Raw genomic sequence first — 22,497 nt, 5'->3', positions numbered from 1 at the left:
TACGAGGCCTGAGGCTCTAATTGGCTTGAAAAAGGTTGGGCTCAGGACGCAGAGCATTGTGATACTCCACTTGTGACACTAGCGAATTAATATCCGCTATTGTCTTCCGACTTTTTCTCCCGGCCAATCAGGGCAGGAGGTGGATCAGGTTGGCCGGGAGGCGAAGCCGGGGAAGCCGTGGAGGGGTGAGTGCAGGGGGGGACGTCACTGTAGATGGGCTGAGTGTGGGGGTGACCATCACCATTGAGAGGCTGAGTATGGGGGGTGGGGCAGGGGCCATCACCGTGGAGGGGTAAGTGCGGGGAACCAGCACCATACCATGGAGGGGCTGAGTGTGGGGGAACCATCACCATGGAGAGGTGGGAGGACCTTGGGAGGGTTTGTTTGCTTCCCCCTCAAAAAAAGCTTAGCACCAGCCGCCACTGCTCCCCCCCCCTCCTGTGAGCAAATTCACTATGCATGCGTGACAGCAATGTGCATAGCAATACAATTCTGATTTGTTCACAGTGCTGCCCTTCTTCTCCCACTCTGCATGTTGCTGTTCAGGGCACTATAGAAGGCTAATATCAAGACCAATTTAGACATTTCTACTAGCTGTACTTAAAAACATATGCAACGATTTTCTTAAATTAACACATAAATGGATAAAAAGGGTTTACTGTACATATTTGTCCAACATTACCCTTTAGTTATAACTTGAAAAATCATTCAGTATATTGCCTAAAACAAAAGTGCTTTAGAGAAAAACCTACTGGTTCACCTGGGGGTCCCTGTGGTCCAATTACAGTACTGTCTTCACCAGGATAACCCTGCAAAAGAAACATACAGTATAGAGAAATGTAAGTGGAGTTTGTTCTTAAGCCTATTGAATGTCATTATTTAAAGGAGTTGTGCCAAAATGAACGCACGTTCGACTTCATGTATGACATTAGGTAATGAATAATCTTTATGTCAAAAAAATCAAATGCAAGCAACTTAGAAAAAGCACACCTAGGGGGTTATTTATGAAAGGCAAATCCACTTTGCACTACAAGTGCAAACTACAAGTGCAAAGTTCACTTGAAATTGCACTTGGAAGCGCAGTCACTGTAAATCTGGGGGGGGTAGATCTGAAATGAGGGGAAGCTCTGCTGATTTTATAATCCAATCATGTGCAAGCTAAAATGCTGTTTTTTTTTTCCTTGCATGTCCCCCTCAGATCTACAGCGACTGCACTTCCAAGTGCACTTTCAGTGCAATTTCAAGTGCATTTTGCACTTGTAGTTTGCACTTGTAGTGCAAAGTGGATTTAGTAAATAACCCCTATTGCGTACATTTTTCTTCTATCCATAATTGTAACGAATACATGTTATAACCACAACAAGAGGTTGTAATGCCGTGTACACACGATCGTTTTTTCCGATGAAAAAAGTCAGATGAACTTTTTTCATTGGAAAAAACTATCGTTTTTTTTTTCATCGGTGTAAAAAAAATAGAAGATGTTTTACATTTTTTCGATGAAAAAAAAAAAACGTTAGGAAATTCCGATCGTCTGTGTGGAATTCCATCGAAGAAGAATCCACGCATGCTCAGAATCAAGTCGACGCATTCTCGGAAGCATTAAACTTCATTTTTCGTAGTGTTGTACGTCACCGCATTTTGGACGGTCGGAATTTAGGCTGATGGTGTGTATGCAAGACTGATGAAAGTCAGCTTCATCAGAATTCCAATGGAAAATTCCATCAGAAATACGTTCGTGTGTACGCTTTAGTTGAGCAAAATACCTACAATTGGTTGGTCTGTGCATTGCTTGCTTGCATGCTGTTGACTCCTAAAGTCTGCTCTACAAGAGAGGGTTATAACCCCTGTCAGTCTGCTCGACAAACATCTCCTTTCTCCTCCACCAAACCTAAATCAGGTGGTAAAGCTCAAATTGGTAATCATTTACAGTGTCTGAGACATAGAGGTATGTTATGTTTATCCACGAGTCAGTAAAGTGTCAGTGAGTACTGGCAACTGCTTTTACTATAGCATATAACTGCCTCCATGGTAACCCCATTCACAAGCTACTCTATCAGTCTTAACATGGGTCACTAAAAATAAATGCATACAGTGACAAATACTTATGGATATAAACCATTACCTTCTCTCCTTTAGACCCTGCTGGTCCAGATGGTCCGGGTTGGCCTTGATGACCCTGAATACAAAGGGAATACTTTTACTATTAAATAGTTCTTAACAATAATAATTCAAATAGGTTCAAACAATTAGGCCGCTTTCACACTGGGGCAGAATGTGTGGTGGCGTTATAGCGCCGTTATTTTTAGCGGCGCTATACCGTCGGAATTGTAGCAGAATTGCAGCGGTATTCGGCAGCTAGCGGTGCAGTATTAACCCCCGCTAGCGGCCGAAAAAGGACCAGAGGCACATTGCCGGCGGTATTACTGCGGTGTCCCATTGTTTTTAATGGAAAGGAGCGGTAAAGAAGCGATATACACACCGCTCCTCTCACCGCTCCAAAGATGCTGCTTGCAGGAGATTTTTTTTTCTCCTGCCAGCGCATCGCCTCAGTGTGAAAGCCCTCAGGCTTTCATATTGAGAATGCTGGGGCAGGAGTATTTCAGGCGTTATTTATGCACTATTTTTAGCGCTAAAACGTCTGAAATACGCCTCAGTGTGAAAGGGGCCTTAGCAGTGGTATGATTCCCTTGTCCTTAACCCCCTTGCGGTATTCCCGAGTCTGACTCGGGGTGAGATTTTTGGGCAACGATCGGTAACCCCGAGTCAGACTCGGTCTCGCCTCGCTGAATCCACAGGCTTGATTTACTTACCTTGTCCCTGGATCCAGCGATGCCACCGCGCTGTGTGAGCGAGCGGGACCTCGCTCGATTCACACAGTGCCTCTGTGTGCCGCCGATCTCCGTTCCCTGCGACGTTACGACGCATGGGAGCGGAGAACAGCGCCAAATTCAAACAGACAGATATCTCACCGCTCCAGGTGAGCCCCGTGAGCAATCAAGGGTTGTTGAACCACCTAGGTGCTGGCAATGCTGATGATAGCAAATAAATGGACGAGAACTGGACAGCCGCACTCCAAAATCACTTAAAAAAAGTTGTCTTTTTATTTTTCAACTGCACAAACAGTCACTGCAAACCAACAAGATACAGTATGGCTGACGCGTTTCGCACTTACAGTCAGTGCTTAGTCATGACAGCGACAATTCTGCAACTGAGAAAATTTTAGTGATTTTGAGTTGATTACATTATTGAATAATTTTTATTATAATTATATTATTATTTGTTATAATTATTTATAATTATTTATTATATTATAATTTATAATTTTGTTTTTAAAAAAATGTCATACCCGGGATGCCTACTAGACTCTTGCTTGGACAGATTTAAGTGAGTTATTCCTAAGAATTGCAGGCCTACAGTATAAAACGCCAAATTTCCTTGCAAATAATGGTACCGCTTTCCGCGATTAAACTTTAAACAAGTCAGTGCTTTCATTGGATTCTACCAATCTGGAGGTTCCTTTGCTTTATTAAAATTAAGCCTTATAGTGGGAGTAAACTCCCATGTATGATGTTTACATGTAGGTAAGCCTATAATAAGGCTTACTTATATGTACAGCAAATATCTCCTAAATGTGCAGCTGGTTAAAGAAAATCCCTGCAAGGCAATGACATTATATGCTAGTATGCATAGCATACTAGCATATTATGAGAAACTTACATTAGAATGAAGCCCTCCAGCGCCACGCTATCACCACTTAGAGGGCTGACATCTTCCCCATGGCCTCTGGCTACATGAGTGCCCTAGGGCACCATGACGTCACTTCCGTGTGCGGGAGCAGCCGTTTATGGCACAGGCTCTGAAGGTCCAGCACTGTAAACTGGACCTTCAGAGAGCATGCACCAGTGATGTCACCAGCTACATGCACTTTTAATATCTCCCAAACAGTGCAAGTTTAGGAGATATTCACAGTACCTACAGATAAGCCTTATTATAGGCTTACCTGTAGATATAAGTGGTGTAACAGAGTTTAATACCACTTTAAATTCAAGATGCTACTGCTCAAGCCCAAGAAACCAATAAAAGGGACTGCACTTAGCTACCCTTGGCAGTTATGAATTAGGAACTCTGCACTGAATAAGCCCAATTATTCTTCAGAAGACTTTACAGAGTGGTTTTCAGTTGCACTAATCACTTACACATATAACCATGTGCTTTTTAACTTTAGTAAAACAAGATTTCCAGATATTCCCCAGTGATAGTGTGTCATCATTGCACTTTACTAAAGGTCATTACTCGGTTTGCTAACAAAAGAAAATGGACATATGCACTGAAGTTTATGTATTTTCTTAAATGTAGTGCTTACTAAACAATTTTCAGCTACCAATAGCAGCTGGCACATGAAATATGGGTAAAGAGTTTGTAGTTTATACGTGTCCCACTGAAAGTTTTGCAAAAGACAGTGTGGTTGATTTACTAAAACTGGAGAGTATAAAATATGGTGCATCTGTGCATGGTAGCCAATACGCTTCTAACTTCAGCTTGTTCAATTAAGTTTTAACAAAAACAACTTTAAGCTGATTTGTTTCTATGCAGAGCTGCACCAGATTTTGCACTCTCCAGTTTTAGTAAATCAATCCCAGTATCCCAACTGGGTGCTAGAATGTAGTTTGGTGATAGTTGGTGTAGTTTTCTGAATAGTATGGTCAGCACACAAGCACCACAATGATTGACATGGTAATACAAACTTTTAGTAAACGCTACTTTAATGTGCATTATATGGCCAAAAGTATGTGGACTACCCTCCAAATGAACGAACTCAGGTGTTTACAGATGGGTACTGTAAATGCAAAAAAATACAAATATATTTGAGATAATTGCACCCTTACTAGTTGTGGTAACAGTTTAACCCCCCTGGCGGTATTCCCGAGTCTGACTCGGGGTGAGATTTTTGGGCTACGATCGGCAACCCCGAGTCAGACTCGGGCTCGCCTCGCTGAATACACAGGCAGTGTTTACTTACCTTGTCCCTGGATCCAGCCACCGCCCCACGCTGTGTGAGTGAGCGGGACCTCGCTCGATTCACACAGTGCCTCTGTGTGCCGCCGATCTCCGTTTCCTGCGACGTTACGACGCACGGGAGCAGAGAACGGCGCCAAATTAAAAAACGTAAACAAACACAATACATACAGTTTACTGTAATCTTATAGATTACAGTACTGCATGTAAAAAATACACACACCCCTTGTCCCTAGTGGTCTGCCCAGTGCCCTGCATGTACTTTTATATAATAAAAACTGTTCTTTCTGCCTGCAAACTGTAGATTGTCCATAGCAACCAAAAGTGTCCCTTTATGTCAAAAATGGTTTTAGAGCCGCTAGAAAACAGCGATAATAAATTAGAATCACTTGCAGAATTGTGCGATAGCGATTTGTGGGGAAATTCGCCATAAAAAAATAAAAGTTGCGACAATTCTGCAACTGAGCAAATTTCAGTGATTTTGAGTTGATTACATTATTGAATAAATTTTATTATAATTATATTATTATTTGTTATAATTATTTATAATTATTTATTATATTATAATTTATAATTTTGTTTTTAAAAAAAATTCATACCCGGGATGCCTACTAGACTCTTGTTTGGACAGATGAATTATTCCTAAGAATTACAGGCCTACGGTATAAAACGCCAAATTTCCTTGCAAATAATGGTACCGCTTTCAGCACCTTTTTTCTGAAATAATCATACCGCCAGGGAGGTTAAGGAAGGTTACTTTTTCCACCAGAATCACAATGACCTTGTGCAGAAAGCCAGCTTCATAAAGACATGGTTTGATAGGTGGTGTGGGGAAACTCGAAAGACCTGCACAGAGCCCTGACTTCTACTCCACTGAACACCTTTGAGATGAATTGGAACAGCGAGCCAGGTGTTCTTATCCAATACCATTTGGACCTGAGTGGGCACAAATTCCCATAGACACACTACAATTTTTTTTGGAAGCCTTCCCTGAAGCGTGAAGGAGGTTTAAGCACCAAAGGGGAGGCCAGCTCAAAAATAATGCCCATAAATTTGAATTAGTTTATCCAAAAAGCTCACATTGGTGTAATGACTAGGTGTCCACAAACATGGGCGCTTAGGGTCTATTTTGAAATGTTTTTACCAAGATTCATACAACATTCATCTAAGATTCACACATTTTCTACCTGGATTCAGTATGCATGAATCCTGGGTGAACAATATGTGAAAACATATTTAAACAGTCCCCATAGTGTCTATTTCACTGTACTGGCTAGACCTATTTTACCTCAAAATGCATAGAAATTTAGTGCATAGACTAGAGTACGTCATTGTGTTGGTAGAATCATAGTGCGGTTGATTTACTAAAACTGGAGACTGAAAAATCTGGTGAAGCTCTGCATTGAAACCAATCAGCTTCCAACTCCAGCTTGCTCAATTAAGCTTTGACAATAAAACCTGGAAGCTGATTGGTTTCTGTGCACAACTGAACCAGATTTTGCACTCTCCAGTTTTAGTAAATCAACTCCAGTGTCTCAATTGTTTGACATGTTATGGCAAGCAACTTAAGCAGAGAATAGTGGGGATCACTGGGTTGATGCATCTTGTCTTCTTATATCTTTCAGGGTTCTCCAGCAAAGAGATCCCAAAATCCTGGCCATTACAAAGCTAGAAAAAGGAATCTCACTCACCATGCAGCATTTTCGTTAATTTTAAATAATTTTTTTTTTTTTTTTTTTTAGATAATAGTCACAACAGCTGGTTGGAGACAGGAATTGAGAAGTAAATTTCCCACCAACAGATTTGAATAAGAATCGTAGAAAACATTTGGCTACATTTGTAGGGACTAAAATAATGGATTACATTCATACCCCATATCCTGGGATCCCAGGCTCTCCTTCAGGCCCCATGGCTCCTAGGTGGCCCTGTCAAAACACAAAAACATAACCGTTATATATATATGATGCAATGGAGTAAATTTACTAAAATTGGCAAGTGCAAAATCTGGTGCAGTTCTGCATAGAAACCAATCAGCTTCCTCTTTATTTTGTCAAAGCTTAAAGTATAACTAAAAGCAAAACAATTTTTAGTTTTGGATAATATGCAGAGAGATTTTAATGCTCGTGAGACCTCGTACACACGACCGAGTTTCTCGGCAAAAACCAGCAAGAAACTTGCTGGGAGATATTTTTTTGCAGAGGAAACCGGTCGTGTGTACATTTTCGTCAAGGAAACTGTCGAGAAACTCGACGAGCCAAAAAGAGAGCATGTTCTCTATTTCCTTGACGGGAATGGAGAAAATAGGCTTGTCGAGTTTCTCGACAGCCTAACAAGGAACTCGACGAGCAAAACGATGTGTTTCGCCTGTCGAGTTCCTCGGTCGTGTGTACGAGGCCTCAGTGTTTTTAGCTGTCTGTGTCCCGATTAGGGAGATTCAGCCTCCTTATTTGTCCTGTTTACTATTACCATTAAAAGTAAAAATAAAAGAAAATCCCAAATTGGGTTGTCCCCAGAAAAGTAATAGAGGGGAAATCTTCCAATGGGAACACTAGTTCTGAAGACCTGGAGGTCCCCAAGGAATTCCCTTAATTTGCATGGATGTTCGCTCACTTGCTGTTTGGCTATGGGACAGGAAGTGAAGGTAAATCTCCGATATGTGAAACAGATAGTGAAAAAAAAAAATATGACATAAGTTATAACCCTCCCTTAGGCTGGGTTCACACTGATGCGGCTGCGGATCCCACTGATTTAGGTGCGAATCAGGTCTGAATTTTTGCCTGAATTTACATCTGAAACGAAGCCAAGAACGCACAGGACCCTTTTTCAATGCGGACAATGCCTTGGTGAAAGCTATGTAAACCAGCTCCATAGAGAGCCCGTCACAGTCTCCTGTCTTGCGAATTGGATGAAGCAAAATCTGCATCCAATTCGCATATATGTCAACCCGGCCTTACTCTATCCAAAATGAAAAAAACATTTTTTTGCCTATAGGTCTACTTTACGTGAACAAGCTAAAGTTAGAAGCTGACTGGCTACCCTGCACAGCTGCACTAGATTTTGCACTCTCCAGTTTTAGTAAATCAACCCCTATGTTTCCTGTGCTGAGATGTACAGGATATTCAGACATCTGAGTTTCAAAAGCTTTTTATTTGTCCCACTTAGAAAAAATAAGACATCTTCATGTGTGATTGTGTGGGAAGATAGTGGGCTCATAACTAGCTATGCCCTCTGGAACTGGGAGGAAGGATTTCGCTCACAGGATAATTGCCATTCTTTGATCTAAACACAGAGTTTACTTTACAGAGGCAGATAAACATAGAAGCAGATAAACACAGGGCCAGCGTCTTCATGTTGTAAATATAATGTGTGTGATTGCACAAAGATGATGCAAGCCTCATTCACATTTGTGAAAACCTACCACTGGTCCTCGAGTTCCCCGCGACCCTTTGGGGCCCCATTTGCCCTGCTCTCCCTGATCACCGATGCTTCCAATTTCTCCAACTGGCCCCATTTGTCCTTTTTCTCCCTGTGGACAGAAGTGATACAATAGTTATGGTGATGGGTTCATACTTTTTCATAGGTTTTTATTCATTCAAGGACTTTGCAGTGTAGAAATCACTCGTGCTAAGTTCACATCTGTAGTATTTTGGTGCCATTTTGCATTTGTGTCTACATGGCACAACATGGAAATAAGGAATCAACAAATATTTTTGTTGTTGAGGCAGGGCCATATTAATACATTTTTTCTTTTATTTTTGGAAAGCATTTTTTCCTACCTGCAACACTGTAAAAAAAGGCATCCCAACAAATTGAAAATTGCAGTTGCATTTCCTTGGGGACTAAGTGTAGGTAGTAAATACAAAATAAAAAAGAATGCACCTGTGTCTCATGTGAATTAAAAATAAAAGATATAGAGGGTAAAGACAGCAGCTGCACAAGTGTAGGTAGTACTTGGTCCTATTCTGATCTGTGGGGTGGTGGCTGTGTCAGGATGGTGGACAACCCCCCCCCCCCCCAACTGCTGTTTGACCATGCTGCTCACAGAACAACTATTAGTCGTGCACTCCACAAATCTGGCCATTATGGAAGAGTGGCAAGAAGAAAGCCATTGTTTAAAGAAAGCCATAAGAAGTCCCGTTTGCAGTTTACGAGAAGCCTAAAAGCAAAACGCTATGTGTGGTGAAAAACAAACACTGCACATCGCCCTGAACACACCATCCCCACCGTGAAACGTGGTGGTGGCAGAATCATGTTTTGGGGATGCTTTTCTTCAGCAGGGACAGGGAAGCTGGTCAGAGTTGATGGGAAGATGGATGGAGACAAATACGGGGCAATCTTAGAAGAAAACTTGTTAGAGTCTGCAAAAGACTAGAGACTGTGGCGGAGGTTCACCTTCCAGCGGGACAACGACCCTAAACAACAACCAGAGCTACAATAGAATGGTTTAGATCAAAGCATAATTATGTGTTAGAATGGCCCAGTCAAAGTCCAGACTTAAATCTAATTGAGAATCTGTGGCAAGACTTGAAAATTGCTGTTCACAGACGCTCTCCATACAATCTGACAGAGCTTGAGCTATTTTGCAAAGAAGACTGGGAAAAAATGTCCCTCTCTAGATGTGCAAAGCTGGTGGAGACATCCCCAAAAAGACTTGAAGCTGTAACTGCAGAAAAAGGTGGTTCTACAAAGTATTGACTTCTGACATTTTGAAAACCATTTATCATTTTCCTTCCACTTCACAATTATGTGCCACTTTGTGTTGGTCTATCAAATAAAATGCCAATAAAATACATTTATGTTTTTGGTTGTAACATGAAAAAATGTGGAAGATTTCAAGGGGTATGAATGCTTTTTCAAAGGAACTGTATAATTTAGTGTTCTGATAAAAATCTAAAATAATTACTTTCCCATAAAATAAAATACATCACCTTTCTGCCTGGACGACCTCTTATCCCTGGGTTTCCTTGTTTGCCCTCTTGACCCTGTTTGCTCATAAAATAGAAATTCAATGATTAAATATTAAACTTTAAAATATTAGTAAATCACAACAGTAAAAAATAAAGGACTGAAGGTAACTAAACATTTCTTAAAAACATGATTTTAATATTCATGCAAAAAAATTCCCATTGTACAGCATTAAAGCGGGAGTTCACCCATTTAAAAAAAAAAAAAAAATCTCCCCTTAGCTTCCTGCTCGTTCGGTCTAGGGGAATCGGCTATTTATATTAAAATAGGTGCAGTACTTACCCGTTTTCGAGCTGTATCTTCTTCCGTCGCTTCCGGGTATGGGTCTTCGGGAGCGGGCGTTCCTTCTTGATTGACATTCTTCCGAAAGGCTTCCGACGGTCGCATCCATCGCGTCACTCGTAGCCGAAAGAAGCCGAACGTCGGTGCGGCTCTATACTGCGCCTGCGCACCGACGTTCGGCTTCTTTCGGAAAATCGTGACGCGATGGATGCGACCGTCGGAAGCCTCTCGGAAACCTGTCAATCAAGAAGGACCGCCCATTCCCGAAGCCCATACCCGGAAGCGACGGAGAGGATGCGTCTCGTAAACGGGTAAGTACTGCACATATTTTAAAATAAATTGCCGATTCCCCTAGTAATAACGAGCAGGAAGCGAAGGGGGAAAAGTGCCCTCTAAGGGTGAACCCCCGCTTTAAGGAGAAACAACTCCAGCCCGTATTTTATGAATGGCTTGTAAAAAGTAGGTGCTGTGTTCAGAAAAAAGCAGATCTGTATCTGATCTCTGCTATATACAGACCCCCAAACCCTAGTGCACATGGGCTGAATGTTGGGTGGCATTGGCCAGTTAAATAGAAACTGGCAAACATTTGGCACATGTGTACTTTATCTGGTCTGACAGAGGTCGGCCGTTCAAAGAGGCGTGACTGAAAAAGGGTCTGCCGACCGACTCCCGGTCAGCGCTTTTTACGCAATGGCTGAGAGCGCTGACCGATGTGTTCTGGCGGAGGGACTGTCCCCCTGTCAGAACACAATAGAACAGCAGGGGAAATAGCTGTACTAACATCAAATTGATAGTACATCGGCTTCGACCTGAGCTGCCAGTTTTCTTTTTGTTCAGCCTGCTGGGTTGAACTAAATAAAACTGGTAGTGTGTACAATTTTGGGCTGTAAAATAAATCTCAGCCAATGATTACCAATTCTCATAGGGGTCTATGTGATTATTGTGTATTTATGGTGCATTAGATAAGAGAAACCAAAGCTTTTGCTCAAAAAAATCTGCAGAAAACGTACTTACAGGTAATCCCATTATGCCAGGCCCTCCGACAGATCCCTGGATTCCTGCTATCCCGGCCTCTGCCTTTTCACCAGTCTCTCCTTGAAGGCCAGCATCTCCTGGTTCTCCCTTCAAAACAAGTTTAAGGACTTATGTACATGACACACTTACTGAGAGTTGAAGGGAAAAAAAAGACACATTGGGGTTGATTTAATAAAGGCAAGAAGACTGTACACTTTGCAAAGTGCCGTTGCTCCAGAGCTTAGTAAATGAGCAGAAGCTCTGCTGACTTCCATCATCCAATCACGTGCAAGCAAAAACGCTGTTTTTTTTTTTTTTTCGTGCACGTGATTGGATATTTTTTGCAAAGAGAACCTTAACCTCATTTACTAAGCTCTGGAGCAACTGCAAAGTGCACAGTCTATTTGCCTTTAGTAAATCAACCCCATTGCGTAATATAACAAATGTTATATGAAGACAGACATGATGGCATGAGTTTACCTTTGGGCCATCTTTTCCCTGGACACCTTCTTCCCCTGGTGGACCTGGTTCTCCCTATTTAGTGCAAAAAAAAAAAGATGTATAGTTAACACAAGTCAAATGTATTTGAATGGTTTAGGGTTAGTTAACATAACCCTAACATTGAACTTCTCTTACAGTATTTGTTTCCCTTTTGAACTGTTAAATATACCATTGGAAGTATTTTGTTACAAATTTTTAGTATGTTAAAAAAAAATGTTGATCATGGCAGAAATGTTATGTTATGTGTCCTCTGTGCACACTTCCTGTTATCTTAAAGAGCCCTCCTAGTTCTTATCTATTGCAGAATTATTAACCTTTATGCTGTGGAGATCTGAGAGTAGGAATGGTTGAGTAGTTTAGCCAAAAACACTGAGCAGGGCTGACACCACCCAGTCCACCAATTTGCTGTGTGCTGTCAGCCCACAACAGAGCTTAAAGGGGTTGTAAAGGTAAAAAAAAATGTTTTCCCTAACTAGCTTCCTTTACCTTAGTGCAGTCCTCCTTCACTTACCTCATCCTTCCATTTTGCTTTTAAATGTCCTTATTTCTTCTGAGAAATCCTCACTTCCTGTTCTTCTGTCTGTAACTCCACACATAGTAATGCAAGGCTTTCTCCCTGGTGTGGAGTGTCGTGCTCGCCCCCTCACTCGAGGGGGGAGGGAGCGAGCAGCAGAGTCAGGACGCCCACTAAGGCCATGTACACACGAGGAGACATGTCCGATGAAAACGGTCCGCGGACCGTTTTCATCGGACATGTCTCCTGGGAGCTTTTGGTCTGATGTGTGTACACACCATCAGACCAAAATCCCCGCGGACAGAGAACGCGGTGGCATAGAAGACACCGACGTTCTCAAACACGGAAGTGCAATGCTTCCACGCATGCGTCGAATCAATTCGACGCATGCGTGGGATTTCGGTCCGCTGGTTAAATGTACTAACCAGCGGACATGTCCGACGGACAGGTTTCCAGCGGACAAGTTTCTAAGCATGCTAAGAAACTTTTGTCTGCTAGGCCAGGAAACCTGTCCGATAGGCCGTACACACGACCGAACATGTCCGATGAAACTGGTCCACGGACCAGTTTCATCGGACATGTTCGGTCGTGTGTACGGGGCCTAACACGCAGCTCCTTTCTCTATCTGCAACATAGAGAGCGTCCTGACTGTCCTGCTTGCCCCCCCCCCTCAAGGGAGGAGGCGAGCATGACACTCCAGACCAGGGAGAAAGCCTTGCATTACTGTGTGGAGTTACAGACAGAAGAACAGGAAGTGAGGATTTCTCAGAAGAAATAAGGACATTTAAAAGCAAAATCGAAGAATGAGGTAAGTGAAGGAGGACTGCACTAAGGTAAAGGAAGCTATTTAGGGATTTTTTTTTTACCTTTACAACCCCTTTAAGAGCTGAGTGCATTTCTGACAGCGCAACAGGTATTTTTCTGTACTTGCAAGGCATAAACACAGAACGTATGCAAGTATGGCAGATATGTACTGCACATGTCTTCATTTATCTTGCCTTGACATATGCTTTAAATTCCAATGCATGGCACATGCTAGAGAGCTAAACCACCTGACACATTCAAAATAGGATTGGGACTCTTTTGGTCACATCTTTGCCCTTGGGTTCCTGGGACTGCACACATGCTGTGACCATGCTGTGACCATTTTAAGAGTGTTTCTCTTTTCCTATTAGATCTGTGTTAGTTATTCTACGTTATGGAGAAGGCATTAGGTGGAAATGGGCCACCCAAAACTCTCAGGGGAAAGGAATTGTGGCAAGAAGATCTCAGTGTTGAAGTATCCAAGACATAAAAATATATTTAAAGCTTACATATTACTTAAAGTGGGCTGATTTCTTTAGAAACGAATAAGGCTTGTTGAAATTTGTGTTATTTAAAGGCAGTATTATGTTACCTGTTCTTTGCCTGTTTCAACCCCTAAAAACTGGCAACCACAAACAAACATAAAGGGCACAACTAATGTAGCAGTAAAGTGCTTTATTAAAGGTAAAAATATATAGTTAGGTACAGTTGCTGTCCATGCAAGTGAAACAAATCCACCAGAGAGCTAGCAGCAACATTAGGTGTGGTGAAAATCAACAGTTTGGTACATTCTGAGGAAAGAAGAACACAATGGTGAGCTCAGCAACATAAAAGGGCCTGGACACAAGGTGCAAACCATTTATAAGCCTGAAGAATAGAAAAGCTAGATTAGACTTTGCCAAAAACATTTTAAAAAGCCAGATTAGTTCTGGAAAAGCATTCTTTGGATGGATGAAACTAAGATTAATCTGTACCAGAATGACGGGAAGAAAAAAGTGAGGAGAAGGCTTGGGAAAAGCTCATGATCCAAAGCATCCAAAGCATACAACATCATCTGTAAAACATGGTGGCGGCAGTGTGATGGCATGGGCATGCATGGCTTCCAGTGGCACTGGGTCATTGGAGTTTATTGACGATGTGACAGAAGACAGAAGCAGCCAGATGAATTCTGCAGTGTTTAGACATATACTGTCAGCCAAATACAGCAAAGTTGATTGGACGGCGCTTTACAGTACAGATGGACAATGATCCAAAACACACTGCAAAAGCAACCCAGGAGCTTTTGAAGGAAAATAAGTGGAATATGTTGCAATGGTCAAGGCAATCACCTGATCTCAACCCAACTGAGCATTTCACTTACTGAAGGCAAAACTAAAGACAGAAAGACCTACAAACAAAGAACAACTGAAGACAGCTGCAGCTAAGCCTGGTAAAGCATCAGAAAGGAGAAAACCCTGTCTTTGGTAATGTCCATGGGTTCCAGACTTCGGGCAGTCATTGCCAGTAAAGGATTCTCAACAAAATATTAAAAATGAACATTTTATTTATGATTATATTCATTTGTCCAATTACATTGTGCCCGGAAATGGGGGGACAGTAAATGGGGGGACTGTGTATAAAAATGGTTGCAGTTCCTAAAATGTATACTTGATATTTACATTCAACCCTTTGAATTGAGGCTGTGGTCACACTAGTGCGAATTGGATGCGGTTTTATACCAGCTAATTATTGATTATTCTAAACATGCAAATGAGTGTACCTGTGGTTAGAAACTTATGGAATGACCTTTTTCATGCTTCCCAGCTTGCCCAATTAAAAAGCAGAATTTAGTAATGCACATGAAGAAATATCTTGAATGCAGATCTTTAGATAGGTATGATGTGGGTGTTGTGATTTTTTAAGGGTATGACATATACATTTGTAATCTTAGGTTACAGTTAAATTTTCTTATTTCGATAAGGGGTTCATTTTTGTATTGATAATCATGTTATACATAATCTATAAAAACTGGTTTGAGACATTTTGAGTTTTTTATACAGATACTTCTGGAACTTCTACTGGGGTAAGCGTGGAAACCGCTAGATAAAATAATTGAATGGGGTTAGAAAGACTGATGATCTCTTCCAGACACTGCCCATCCCAATCCCGTATGCAGTCTTGAGACGGCTCCAGGCAGACCTGGTGCTCTTTGTCTGGAATTACGGGAGGCATAGGATATCTCGCACGGTCCTGATGGCATCCCGCACCGAAGGGGGACTGGCGTTTCCCGACCTAATTAAGTACTACCAGGCCGTGCAGTTGCGCGCCGTGACCTCCTGGTTTCCCCAGCGGTCGTACAATAAGTGGACAGAAATCGAAAAGATATGGCTCGCACCTGTACACCCTAACAATTTGCTCGCGAATGCGGAGGTGGACCTCGAGCCGGCTAATGGGCCCTATGCTCCACCTTCGGAAACTTTGGCACAGATTGTCTCAGGCTCATGGTCTGGGTTCTGAGCGATCTCTTCTGACCTCCTTCTTATATAACCCAGAATGCCTGCCGGTTTCACCCACCAGATGTCTTCGCCTTGGGCGACACAGGACCTGTTTCACTTTGGCCATTTGGTGGACCCAGTATCACGCAAGATGCTCTCGTTCTCTGCACTTCAGAAAAAAATTGATCTGCCTCGCCAGGTTTTTTATGGGTACCTGCAAATACGACACTATGCCCAGTCTTTTGCCCCGAGCCTCCAGTTTTCAGCGCCGACCCCCTTTGAGAGACTTGTACTGGAGGGATCTGCGCGCCGAGGTCTGATTTCGGACATATATCGGCTGCTCAACTCTTACTCCTTCTCTACTCAGAGAAAGCATACCTATATGCTTCGCTGGGAGAGGAGATCCCGGAGACGACCTGGCAGACTATCTGGTCCCAGGCAGCCAAAAGCTCTTTTTGCATGCTCTATAAGGAGAACGCTTATAAAATGTTATACTTTTGGTACCTGACACCGGATGTTCTCCATACCATCTATCCCTCCAGCTCTGACAGGTGCTGGCACTATCAGGTGGATAAGGGGACTCTGTACCATATATACTGGACCTGCCCCAAGATTGTGCCTTTCTGGACAGAGACGCAGCTTTTGTTGACCCGGCTACTGGGGGTGCAGGTCCCTAGGACCCCGAAATCATTTATTTTGGGGGTCTCACCTCTGCAAATCACCAAATGTTCTAAAATACTGCTCCGGCATGTTCTGACGGCCGCGAGGTGTCTGATAGCCCTGCACTGGAAGCGCCGGTCCCCACCCTCCCAAGCAGACCTATATACCAGGATAAAAGACATTGAGCTGATGGAAAAAATGTCATACCGACTCCAGGACAGACTTGATGTGCATGATAAGGTCTGGGAGGAGTGGCACCGGCAGGAGGACCCGCCCTGAGCCCACGGTCGAGCTATCCTACCCTACCCTCCCTCCTCTTTCTCTCTTACTGTTTTTTTCCCTTTCTTCTTTTTCTTTTTCCTGGATATATCTATAAGTTGCTGGGAGACCCTACTTCACAGTTTGCAGCCCTCATGTGTAGTTGGCAGGGTCCCCCCGGCTGTTTGTCTATTGGTGTAATGTATTTTGCAATGCACTGGTTGTACTGACAGAATCCTGAAGTGCCTGTGTTACAGTGTTGACTTTCTGTATTTTACCTGCCGATATGTTTTGTAAAATAAAATAAAAACATTATTTGAAAAAAAGAAAGACTGATGAATATTTGAATGGGATTAGAAGGCTCTGTATATGTATTTTGGAGAATGTCACATAATAAGTCAGCGCTATACAGTATAAATATGGGAAATAAACACAATTTTAAACTTCAGTCTGGAAGTGCCTTGGAATTCACAAGGAAGGGCATAAATCTGTCAGTAGGTCATTTGAGTAGCCCAAATCAGCTGCTCCTCTATGGCAACCACTGTGAAAAACAAATAATACAATGTAAAAAAGAAAATGCAATGAACTTACCCGTACGCCTGTCTCTCCTGGTGCCCCAACATTTCCCATAGGCCCATCGTCTCCCTGAAATCAAATAAAAATTAACTCTGTGCTAATTTAGCAAAGATAATCTGCACCATTCCACTTCATTAAAAAATAAATCTAAAGCCAAAACTGTTGTTTTTTTTAGTAGAGAACATATAAAATCCCTGACAAGTTTTTTTTTTAATCTCATCTGTAAATCATTGGCGAAATTTCCCTTCACTTCCTATCCTGTAAACACAAAAGGAAATCTCTCCTAAATTAGGGAATTTCCAGCATAGACAATTGTCACTAGAATATCTCCATCTTCCCCTCTATTCAATTCTATTAAACCCGAAAGCAAAAGTTTATCAATTCTTATGCCCCGTACACACGATCAGAATTTCCGATAGAAAAAGTCAGTGGATTTTTTCCATTGGATTTTCCGATCGTGTGTAGCCCCATTTTAGTTTTTTTCGTCGGAAATTCCAATGAATTCCATCGGAGTTTAGATATAGAACATGTTCTATATTTTTTCGATGGAATTCCATCGGAATTCCGATGTGATTTGGCCGGACAAAAGCCTGATCGTGTGTACGCAGCATTAGGTGCATTTGTTTTCTTTTCATGGCTTTTTTCATCTGGTGATCCTGCCAGCAAGTCTGTGTTTTTACAACAGAGCAAGCTCTCTTGCAGATGTAGCTGTCAGAGACAAACCATGTATTACTGACAGGGGTGCTTAAAATGGTCAGCTTTTATATCTTATTTACCGTTATCCCCTTCCATATGATTCCTTCAGTTTGGATTTCCTCTCTGCCTCAAAGAGCAGGGCCCTCTGAACACTCCTGTATTGAATTGTATTGTAACTGTACTGTCTTCCCTGATGTTGTAAGGCACTATATAAATCCTTTATAATAAATAATATAATAATAATCTCCCCAGTAGGAGAGCAAAGAAAAAAAACACAGAGGGCTCAACCACGCCCTACTCTATGCAACATAAAATAATTGCTTCAGATATCCTGTACTCTTATTAGAAATGTTCTATGTCCTAAATACATTTGTGTCTGTAAACTGTATCCTCCAAAAAATTGGTCAGCCAAAAAAATGTCTGCTTCCTATGTGTGTAGGCAATGTGTACAATTTCAGACCACACTAATATTCACCTTAATTCCAGGATCTCCTTGAGCTCCAGTCTCCCCCTCAGTCCCAGATGGTCCCTAGAAAACACAAATTAAAAGTAAGTATTAAGGTTAGCAGAAAAAAAAGATTATTAATACACAAAGATACCACAAACAAAAAGAGCAGCCATGAGAACAGGGCAGCCATCACACATTTTGGGGCCCCTTACACAGCTTTAGGCAGGCCCCCCCTGGAGCAGAGAAGTGGGGGTGGGGGTGCCCCTGGGGACCATTGGGCCCCTTACAGGTGTAATGCCTGTACCCCCCTGATGGCGGCCCTGCATGAGAAAGAAAGAAAACAAGTAGTTTCTGCTGTTCAGTTTCTTTATCTAGCTCTGGAAATCCTTTGTTGTGTATTAAATATTTATGTGTAAAACAAACAATATATTAATACATACTGTGACAGGAAGTCAGGTAAATCTGTGGGTGTTGTCACAGACGAGAGATACATTTCTGCCTTGTTTAGACAATACACCAATTATTATTAGGTGTCAGCTGCAGAAGTAGCCAGAAAGATTTAAGGGCGTTGAAAAACTTCAGCTGTTCAGAATGAGGCAATTAAGGCCTCTATAAGTAATCCAGAGGATTACTACTGATTGCTGCATCCTGAGGCTTTCTGAGTGAAGGAGTGTAGTGAACGGAAATACTTCTGAAGAGGTGAGGTGCGGTTGATTTTTCTGTGTGAAAAAAAAATCAAAAAGACTTTTGTTTTCTGCTGTATGATCAGCAGTGTCTGCCCAGCAATAGGCTGTGCCAGACTCCATAGATAGGTTCCTGTGTGGTGAAGGTAGACGCCCCAAGTGGCCAGGGTTTATTTTATGTTTGATTTTGTTTATGCTGTTTGGATGCTTGAACTTGTTTCCAGCAAGATGGAAGAATAAATGAAAATCTTTGTTTTTAACCGTCTTCGACTGCCTGTCTGTATAAGTTCTGTGTGTAGTGAACCCATCCAGAGGGTCACACACCCCCGCTATCGAGCTAACCCCTTACAATACATATATTATACTATGTATACACTACCATGCAAATGTTTTAGGTAAGTATTAAAAAATACTGTAAATTTACCACTTGCTTACTGGGCACTTAAACCCCCCTCCTGCCCAGGTCAATTTTCAGCTTTCAGCGCTGTCATACTTTGAATGACAATTGCGCGGTCATACAACACTGTACCCAAATTAAATTTTGATCATTTTTTTTCACACAAATAGAGCTTTCTTTTGGTGGTATATGATCACCACTGGGGGGTTTTATTTCTACCTATACAAACAAAAAAATAAAAAAAACAAAAAAACATGTTTCATAGTTTGTTATAAAAATTTTCAAACAGGTAATTTTTCTCCTTCATTGAAATGCGCTGATGAGGCTGCACTGATGGACACTGATAGGCTGCATTGATGGGCACTGATAAACTGATACAAGAAAAAATTCCCACTACTAGCGCTACACCATAAGGACAATAAAACACAGTGTTTTGTGTAGTAAAAAAGATGCAAAAACCTTCCCGTGCAGCTGTCAATCACCTGAGAACATGGGCAAAGAACTGAAACAAAAAATACAGCGCTCGAGGATGGAGTACGAATCACTTTATAGTCTTGAAGTAGTGCAAAATATACACATGAACTGAAAAATTAAAAACTGCACACTAGGCAGAAAGTTTAAACAAGCGAATCTATTGCAAAATCCCCAAACACTTGAACAGTAACCGTATGGTGATAGTGGGATAGCAACCTGAAATCACTGCTGGGAGAAAGCTTCCAACCAAAGTACACTTCTGTAGTATGTGAAGGTGGTACAGCCGTTAGTATGCCTCTAAGCAGGGAGATGAAAAACACACAGCGGGGAGACAGCATCCACGCTGGGAGTGAACATAAATGTTATTCACCTGCCGAGGGAGAAATGGCTGTAGTTCTAATCCAACAGGGAGGCCGATGGGGGCGGGATCACTCCTCGCAACGAAGGATGTAGGGCAGTGGGAAAAATCCTGGATGGGAACCACCGTGCCAGTACGAGGACGCCGCCGCGTCAATCAGAAGCGAGGAGGGAGGGGTGGAATCACCGCTGCGTCACATGAAGGGGAAGGGAATGAAGTCCGGACTCTGTCCCTCGAGGGTCATGTGACTCCAGGGGCCAATCAGTGGAAGAGACAGACGAGCAGGAAAATCAACATGCTGAACGTCACTGAAGGAATTCCCAGACTGTCAGTATCTCAGCATTGGCTTCTTGTAAACAAGTGGGGGCATAAAACGAGATGGGGGTGAGCCGTGACTGACATGTTTCGCGTGCCAGACGCTTTGTCAAAGTCCTTTGACAAAGCGTCTGGCACGCGAAACATGTCAGTCACGGCTCACCCCCATCTCGTTTTATGCCCCCACTTGTTTACAAGAAGCCAATGCTGAGATACTGACAGTCTGGGAATTCCTTCAGTGACGTTCAGCATGTTGATTTTCCTGCTCGTCTGTCTCTTCCACTGATTGGCCCCTGGAGTCACATGACCCTCGAGGGACAGAGTCCGGACTTCATTCCCTTCCCCTTCATGTGACGCAGCGGTGATTCCACCCCTCCCTCCTCGCTTCTGATTGACGCGGCGGCGTCCTCGTACTGGCACGGTGGTTCCCATCCAGGATTTTCCCCACTGCCCTACATCCTTCGTTGCGAGGAGTGATCCCGCCCCCATCGGCCTCCCTGTTGGATTAGAACTACAGCCATTTCTCCCTCGGCAGGTGAATAACATTTATGTTCACTCCCAGCGTGGATGCTGTCTCCCCGCTGTGTGTTTTTCATCTCCCTGCTTAGAGGCATACTAACGGCTGTACCACCTTCACATACTACAGAAGTGTACTTTGGTTGGAAGCTTTCTCCCAGCAGTGATTTCAGGTTGCTATCCCACTATCACCATACGGTTACTGTTCAAGTGTTTGGGGATTTTGCAATAGATTCGCTTGTTTAAACTTTCTGCCTAGTGTGCAGTTTTTAATTTTTCAGTTCATGTGTATATTTTGCACTACTTCAAGACTATAAAGTGATTCGTACTCCATCCTCGAGCGCTGTATTTTTTGTTTCACTGATAAACTGCACTGATGTACACTGATGGGCTGCACTGATAGGCACAGATAAAGCGGCACTGATAGGCACAGATAAGATGGCACTGATAGGCCCTGATATGTGGCACTGATGGGTGGCACTGATAGATAGCACTGATAGATGGCACTGATGGGCACTAATAGGTGGCACTGATGGGCACTGGTAGGTGGCACTGATAGGCAGCACTGGTGATGAGGCACTGATTGGTGACATTGATAGGTAGCACTGGGTGGTACTGTGGGCACTGATAGTTGGCACTGTGGGCAAACCTATGAGTTATGTGATCAGGGCACAGATATCACAACATGCACTTACACGTAATAGGCCATGTGCCAAACCAAGCCGAAGCTTACCTCAGGGCCTGTTTCTCCAAGTGGACCGACATCTCCTTGTGGCCCCCTTTGTCCCTAACAAATGGAAGTAAAACAAATTTATATATATATCTATCTATTAGTAACCCGGGAAAGAATTTGATTATTCAGAAAGATATATACTGCAGTAAAAATTGTCAGCACGGAAATGATTAAACTCTAGGAGCTGGCCTGCGTAATGCAGCACACAGGGGGTTAGAATAAACACAGCGCTGCCGTCGAGCTCATATTTATTGTCATTTTTTGAGGCAGTCATGTGGGGTCTGATGGTTTGAACCCAAGTGCATTCTCTTTGTAACTGAACAAATTATAAACATCTGCTTTAATCCTGGCAAAATTAACTTCAATGACTTATGTAAATCTGCTCTGAATTACCCAATACGGTTTGTGAATCGCATATAGAGGCCCATTGTTGTGTAAATCATTATGAAAACCAAGAAATGTTTTACAAATGGGGTACTAACTTATCTGATCGTAGGGGTCACAGAGTGGCAAAACAGCACGCATCTACAGAGAAGTTACTGATTCGTGTAACAAGAACCCAACATAACATTGTGACCTTCCTTGTCTAGATATAAGATATAAAATATTATTGTGCATATACAGACATATCTATTAAGGCAACAGTGAACAGTGTGGTAACGCATAGCAGCCAATCAGGCTTCAGTTAACTACACTGATTGGTCATACCATTATGACCACCCACCATAACATGGACATGGACCCCACTAGACTTCTGAAGGTATGCTGAGGGATCTGGCACCAAGCTGTCAGTAGCACATCCTTTAAACCCTG

The 22,497-nt window shown here is 42.5% G+C and overlaps 1 protein-coding gene across 1 annotated transcript in view; it reads right to left on the bottom strand.

Annotated features, from left to right (window-relative positions):
• Nucleotides 1–22,497, bottom strand: part of COL24A1 (collagen type XXIV alpha 1 chain) — a 359,199-nt gene that overhangs the window by 53,295 nt on the left and 283,407 nt on the right. The window contains exons 33-42 of the mRNA XM_040360554.1: nt 21,685–21,738; nt 18,236–18,289; nt 17,080–17,133; nt 11,758–11,811; nt 11,278–11,385; nt 9,945–9,998; nt 8,435–8,542; nt 6,888–6,941; nt 2,123–2,176; nt 753–809 (exon numbers count right to left, since the gene is read on the bottom strand). Of these exons, the coding sequence (XP_040216488.1) occupies nt 753–809; nt 2,123–2,176; nt 6,888–6,941; nt 8,435–8,542; nt 9,945–9,998; nt 11,278–11,385; nt 11,758–11,811; nt 17,080–17,133; nt 18,236–18,289; nt 21,685–21,738 (651 nt within the window). The remainder of the gene's footprint in view (nt 1–752; nt 810–2,122; nt 2,177–6,887; nt 6,942–8,434; nt 8,543–9,944; nt 9,999–11,277; nt 11,386–11,757; nt 11,812–17,079; nt 17,134–18,235; nt 18,290–21,684; nt 21,739–22,497) is intronic.

The sequence above is a fragment of the Rana temporaria genome, chromosome 7 (genome assembly GCF_905171775.1).
Source record: "Rana temporaria chromosome 7, aRanTem1.1, whole genome shotgun sequence".
Taxonomy (NCBI): domain Eukaryota; kingdom Metazoa; phylum Chordata; class Amphibia; order Anura; family Ranidae; genus Rana; species Rana temporaria.
This window is presented reverse-complemented; position numbering and strand designations above follow the sequence as displayed.